Source organism: Phragmites australis, chromosome 13 (assembly GCF_958298935.1).
Source record: "Phragmites australis chromosome 13, lpPhrAust1.1, whole genome shotgun sequence".
Lineage (NCBI taxonomy): Eukaryota > Viridiplantae > Streptophyta > Magnoliopsida > Poales > Poaceae > Phragmites > Phragmites australis.
In genome coordinates this window covers 18,814,337-18,821,444 of record NC_084933.1, presented here as the reverse complement: position 1 = coordinate 18,821,444, position 7,108 = coordinate 18,814,337, and the positions used below count along the sequence as shown (strand labels likewise).

At 51.0% G+C, this 7,108-nt stretch overlaps 1 protein-coding gene across 1 annotated transcript; it reads right to left on the bottom strand.

The window, feature by feature from the left end:
- Positions 1-536: 536 nt before the first annotated feature.
- LOC133889700 (probable carboxylesterase 12) lies at positions 537-1,928 on the bottom strand. The gene has a single exon (XM_062330156.1). It carries the CDS (start codon positions 1,911-1,913, stop codon positions 831-833), a length of 1,083 nt encoding a protein of 360 aa, XP_062186140.1. The 5' UTR covers positions 1,914-1,928; the 3' UTR covers positions 537-830.
- Between the last annotated feature and the right edge of the window lie 5,180 nt (positions 1,929-7,108).

Sequence of the window (7,108 nt, the reverse complement as noted above, 5' to 3'; positions counted from 1 at the left end):
ACGCCTACTTTTGCAAATCTTTTCACCAGGAATCTATTTATTTAAATTTAAACTCGAAAAAATATAAAAATAAAAAAACTCGCTCATTGCAGCTGCACTGCTTTAGATTTTGCGAAGGAACTGCACTGCTATAGTTGCATTTCTCGCACTGCAGGACGGCATTCCGCCGGTGCGAAGGGATGGAGCCTGGATGGCGAACGCATCGCTAGTGTTCAACGGCTTTTGCATGCAGCCTCGTGGCCTCACGTCCTCCATCACCCATGCGCTGGCGTTAACTCAAGCGGACGGCGGCGCACTACGGACTCGAGAATTGGCAAGCCACCTGTTTGGAGATTGTCAATTGATCATTTCCAATCCTTTCACAAGGGAAAGACGGTAGAGTAAGTAGACAACGACGGCTTAATCGGTCACAGCTATTTTTTAGATGAAATAAGTATAACTTTTAGTCTTTGTATCAACAGGACACTAATAATATATATACAGTCATTTTGTAAATGTCTGCATCCGTAATGAATCAGAGACTCAAACCCAGGATGTTCAGGTTCCATCAAAGGACCCTAGCCTTATTGTATAGATGACACTTACGTATACATTTAAGTGTCGAAGCGCAATGTTGTTTCAGCGTGATGATAGAATTATCGGTTCATTGCCCCCTAGGAGTAAAAAAAAAAAAAATCAAGTGTCCATCTCTATTAACGTACGCACGTGCACGTCTGGTCGGCTGCACGCGGCACTCGGCAAACGAACGAATCGATGCGTCGCGCCACGTACCCGCGACGTGCGTGCACCTTCTTCTACTCACACTCGCGTGCACTCACGCTCACTCTGCATTAGTCTGCACTGACGAACGCCGCGATCCTGTCGAGCAGCTCCTTGGCCTTCTCCAACGCGGGCTCAAACAGGTAGAACACGTGCCCGACCCCCTCCGACTCGAACAGCTCCACCGCCGGCTCGGCCCCCCTCGCCCGCGACGCCTCCTCCGCGTACGCCTTCCCGCGCCACCGCAGCACGTCACCCTCGGCAACGCACACCATCACCTTCCCGCACGCCAGGTTCTCCAGCCCCGGCGCCCCCGGCGCCATCGGGTTCATCCCGGGGTCGTCCGCGCCGTCCGCTGCGCCGGGCCACACGAACTCCCACAGTTCCTTGTGGCCCACGCCGTTCTTAGCGGCTCTCCGGGGCTCCCCGCCGATGGGCTCCTTGCCCCAGAACCACGGGTGGATGAGCACGATGCCTTTCAGGCCAGCGTCTCGGATGTCCGGGTGCGTGGCGAGGTGGTGGCAGATGTTGCCGCCCGCGCTGTCGCCGGCGAGGAACACGCGGGCGGGATCGCCGTGCGCGGCGAGCCACGGGTCGGTGGACGAGAGCGCCCACTTCAGGGCCGCGATGGAGTCCTCGTACGCGGCGGGGAGCGGGTGCTCCGGCGCCAGGCGGTAGTCAACGGAGACAACGACGGCGGGGCAGGCTACGGCGAGGTCGTTGAGGCACCGGTGGTACACGGCCGACGCGGCCGACCCGATCACGAATCCGCCGCCGTGGAAGTAGACGACGACGGGGAGTTTCTGGCCCCCGCCCGCGCTGGCTGCGGGCGGGAGGTAGAGGCGCACGAAGGAGTGGGGCGAGAGTGGCACGTCCTTGGACACGACGCCCGTGGCGGCGTCGCGGCCGGGCGGGACGGACGGCATGGCCAGGGGCCGCTCGAGGCGGCCGCTCCTGTAGACCCGGATGAGTGGGGCGAAGTCGTGGACGACCTCGTCATCGCCGGTGCCGTCGTTCCCCGCAGCGGCCAACATTGTGTTACCCGACTGTCCGGTGCGGCTCGGCGCGATCGAGGGCGTGCGTCCGTCGTCGGTTTGGAGCGGTGCAGCTATTTGTAGAACACTTGTCCGGAGACTACGAGGATATTCGCACATCGCGCGACGTCATGCGTGACTGTTCGCAGGCGCAGGTGAGTCACGGATGCTGTCACTTCCCAGGGCAGCTAAGCTCCCACCCACCACAAAACTCTGCCCTACCGGCCCGAGCTAGCTGACAATCGACGCATGCGCGTCTAGAACCGGGAAATTCCACCGATCGAGCTTGCTTTTCCATCGCATCTGCTTCTGGAAACTTCGACAGACTTCCCGGCCCGGCCGGTGCGCGGATGACGAGGCCACAGATGCACATCATGTGGATCTCGATCATACGTTCATCGGTTTATACCTCCTCTTCGCGATCACGGATCACATGTTCTGGAAAATGGGTTGTAATTGTAACCAGTTGATGCACGGATCTCTGCGACGCAGACATGTCCCTGCTGCGCCTCTCGACGTATAGGGTGAGACGCACCGATTGCCTCGACACGTACGTAGCGTACGAAGTTCAGCTACCACCTTCAAAGCTCCTTCAAAAATCAGTGGTAAAAATATGAGAAGAGTAATAATAATATATTGTTAAATTTGTTAGCATAGATCGTTTGATATCTAACACTCTTGATCGATGCTAGTATATGTGTATACATATTATCTTAAAAGCTCCTTTAAAAACATATGGAAAGAAAAGAGAAGAGTAATAGTGATATGATGTTAAAACTCCTTTAAAACTCAGTAGAAAAATAAGGAGAAAATGATACATGATATATTAATTATTGTCTCATTGTACACTCATATGAGAAAATATTTTAAAAGGAAAAAACTCATAAGTGAGTTTAGAGAACAATAGATATATTTTGTATACCTCTTTTAAAACTCCAGTAGAGAAAATAGAAGATATGATATATGATCTTGTATAGATATTGCCTCATTAAAAACCACTTATGAGAAAATTTGTAAGTAAAACTCATAAAGAAAAAGAGTGCAATATGATGTATGAACATGTTAAATTCATGAGGAGACTCCTCCTGATCCTTACAAATTTCGAAGTCATCGCACACCAGTTCTATAAATATACTTTTGTAATGTCAAAGTTGGTAAGGACTTTGTGAATAAATCTGCGAGGCTATCACAAGATTTAATTTGCAAAATATTTATCTCCCCACTTTGTTGTAATTCATGAGGATAAAACAATTTAGGGGCAATATGCTTAGTGATATTGCTCTTTATGTAACATGTTTGCATCCGAGCAACCCAAATAGCATTATCTTCGTAGATAATGGTAGGTGATCAAATGGAATCAATATCACATGACTATTGTATGTGGTTTATTATTCTACGAAGCTACACGCATTCACGTAATACCTCATATAATATAATTATTTTAGAATGATGCTAGATGTAGCCACTATAGTTTTTTTAAAGACTTCTATGATATGATTGTTTTACCATGTAAGAACACCACCAATGCCCTCCCTCTCTATTTATCCAAGATATGGAAGGGTAGATCTTTTTTTTTTTGGAAGTCTATCTGTAATATAATATTATAAGGATCTGATAAGTACCTAGCGTCAATATTTAATCATATTTGGATCCTGGTTTCTTAAAAATTGAAAGAAATAAGTCAAGATCTTTGGTGCTTTGGAGATATCTAAGGATATTCTTGACTTCTACCTAATGGGGTTTAGTTAGAGCAGTGTTGTATCTAGCTAACAAGTTCACTGCAAATACGATCAGACCTGGTGCAATTTGCAAGATACATATGAGAGCTCCAATGGCACTGATGTCGGAGTATGAACTCCTCAAGCGGGGATCTGGAGGGACCCCTATGAGATTCGGTCGGGGGGGGGGTGATTCTGAATCCGCTTCGTAGGTGAAACAAATGGGAGTAAATGAGATGCATGTGGAGGTGGAATGATCGGATGCAGGAAGGAGTAAATGCTCAGGGGATTTTTAGACAGATTCGGGCCGCACTGAGCGTAACACTCTACTCTTGTGTGTATGCTATAAATGCTCTGAGAATGTCTCTCTGGGTATCTACTGTGTTACAAGAATATTTGTCTAAGTCTAGAGCTTCGGGCTCCTTGTTCTTCAGTTGATCTGTCTTCTATGCTTTGGTGCTCGTCAAGGCTCCTAGACTTGTCCTTGGCTGAACTTGAATTGTCTTTCTCCGGGGAGCCCGCCCCGCTTATATATCGACCGGGGCGGTAGCGTGCCCAAAAAGGATGGCGCGAGTTCCAAGACGCTATAAATGGAAAGCAACCATCATGGGCTGCTGCGCGAGGTGACGGAGAGGGTTGAAAACGCGCCCCCGTCCGGTCTTGTTCGTCATCATGTCGTTTTTCTACGGGCGCTGCAGGGAGGGCCCACCGAGCAGCCCGATGTGTCCGCACGGTCAGAGCAAGCCTGACACAGCAGGGCGGCAGGCGGGGCGCCTCGGGCTCTGCTACGTTATCCCGAGGCGTGTCGGATGACGCGCGATGGGACCTGTGCATTAAATATCCCCACGCCTCTCCGCCAGGCCGTGGCAGGGGCTGACAACAATCGTGGAGGGAGCAGTTGGAAGTGACATGCCACGCGCCCTCTTAAATGCAGCATCGGGCCTCTCACCAGTTGACACCTCACCGCTGGGCCTTTGTGGGGACCACCGGCGAAGGACTTCTCAGGCCCTCGGGGAACCGAGTGCTCAGGGGCCACTGTTCGTAGCCCCGAGCACTCTCTCTCGGATATGCCCTTTCTTGGTCCTCGGGGAACCGAGTGCTCGGGGGCCACTGTTCATAGCCCCGAGCACTCTCTCCTGGAACTTAGCTTTTCTTATCATCGAGGAACTTGGGTGCTCGGGGGCCACTTCTCGCAACCCCGAGCACCCTCTTCCCGGCACTTGGCCTTCTCAGGTCATCGGGGAACTCGGGTACTCGGGGACCACTGTTCATGACCCCGAGCACCCTCTCCCGGAACTTGGTCTTCTCGAACCTCAGGAAGATAATCCCCGAGGGAGGGCGCCACGTGGCACTCTGCTGTTCTGGCCTCGGAACTCGGGGACCCCCGGTTCCTGTGTCACCGACAACTTAGATATGGAACATCAAGTCCCAATATCTCTTCTCCATCATCCCGTGATTTAAATAGATCTTTCTCCATATCTAGATATTGAACAACTATAGATGTTTTATATGGATATTATCGGAGGGTTAACTACTGTCGTAAGGATCCTGAGGGACCCCTTTTTAGAGATGCGGCCGGGGGGATGATTCTGAATATGTTTGCCGGAGAAATAAATGGATATGAATGCGATGGTTGGCTGGGTGAAATGATCTAGTGCGGAATGAAGTAAATGTACTGGGGGTTTAGACAGGTTCGGACCGCACGGAGGCGTAACACCCTACTCCTGTATGGATGCTATAAATGCCCTGAGAATGTCCATCAAGGATGTTGCTGGTTACAAGAATGTTTGTCTATCCTAGAGCCTAGGGCTCCTTGTTCTTCGGTCTGTGTGTATCTGTTGGCTTTTGGGGGCTCTTGGACTTCTCGATCTTCTCTACTTCCTTAACTTCTTCAACCGTGCAGAGTTCCCAGACTTGTTTCGCTTGTCGAGAGATCTTCACTTCTGTCTCGCTTCAACTTCAACTTGTCTTTGTCCGTGCTGCCGGCTGCTTTAAATACCCGCCGGCAATAGCGTGCCCCGAATGGGAGGGCACGAGTTCCAAGTCACCATAAATGGAAAGGGCGTCATCATAGCCTCTGTGCGAAGTGACCAGGGGTTGAAAACGCTCCCCGCGTCCGATCATCAGTCGCCATAATGGCACTGGCAACGGGCGCCGTGGAGAGGGCCCACCGGGCAGCCGCAGAGCGGCCCGGCGTGCCCGCCCTATCTTGTTCTCCTGCCACAGTAGCGCGGCAGACGGAACGCTTCGGCCCTTGCGACGTTATCCCGAGGCGCGCCGGATGGCACGGGATGGGACCCGTGCATTTAATGTCCCCACGCCATTCTGCCAGAATATGGCAGGAACTGACACCGAGCGTGGCGGGAGCAGTTGGAGGTGAGAGGCCACGCGCGCTCTTAAATGCGACCTCGGGCCTTTCACCTGCTGACACCTCATCGCTGGACCCCTGTGGGGGCCACTGACGGAGGGGCTTCCTGGGTCGTCGAGGAACCGAGTGCTTGGGGGTCACTGTTCACCTCCCCGAGCACTCTCTCCCGAAAAAGCCATTTTCTTGGTCCTCGGGGAACCGAGTGCCACTGTTCACCTCCCCGAGCACTCTCTCCCGGGCATGTTTGTACGGATCCTCGGGGAACCGAGTTCTCGGGGGCCGCGGCTCGCAGCCCCGAGCACTCTCTCCCGGAACTTCCTTCAGCGGGCCCTCGGGGTGCTCGGGTGCTCGGGGGTCACCGTTTACCTCCCCGGTACTTGGTTCTCCTGGTCGTCGGGGGACTTGGGTGCTCGGGGGTCATCGTTTACCTCCCTGAGCACTTTTTTCCCGTCACTTAGTCTTCACAGATCATCGGGGAACCTGGGTACTCGGGGACCACTGACTGTGGCCCCGAGCGCCCTCTCCCGGGACTTAGTCTTTTTTACCTCGCAGAGGAGACCCCGCGGGATGGCGCCACGTGGCGGATTGCTGGCCTGACCTCGGGATTCGGGGACCCCTGGTTCCTGATTCACCGACAGATATGATTTGTCAATATTGAATTTCTCCAATATTTTCTGGATATAGGCAGCTTGGTGTACTAGAATTCTTGAGGGAATGTGCTCGAGTTGTAAACCGAAACAAAATTTAGTTTTATTCAAATCCTTCATCTCAAATTCCATATTTAGATGATCAGTGCTTCATTGATATCTTATGTGTTGCCAACAATATTTAGGTCATCAACATACACTGAGATAATACAAAATCCTGTCTAGGATTTCTAGATAAACGCGTATGGACAATCATCATTGTTGGAGTAACCCTTCTGTAAAAGTAACTTACTAAGTTGATTGTACCACATGCATCACGACTATTTTAAGCCATATAGTGACTTATTAATCTTCATATAATATATGTTGCGATTTACATTTGGATTCCATTAGAAACGTTCATGTATCTGTTCGAATCAAGTGACTCATATAGATATGTGATCACCACATCCATCAACTGTACAGATAGATGATTTTGAACTACTAATGAGATCAGATATCGGAATGTGATTCTACTCATGAGTGGAGAATAGGTTTCATTGAAATCAATATCAGGTCTCTATGTGAATCCTTGTGCTATAA

Bases quoted from the DNA above. Each gene is read 5' to 3' on its own strand.
- LOC133889700 (XM_062330156.1), bottom strand. From the start codon at position 1,913: ATGTGCGAATATCCTCGTAGTCTCCGGACAAGTGTTCTACAAATAGCT.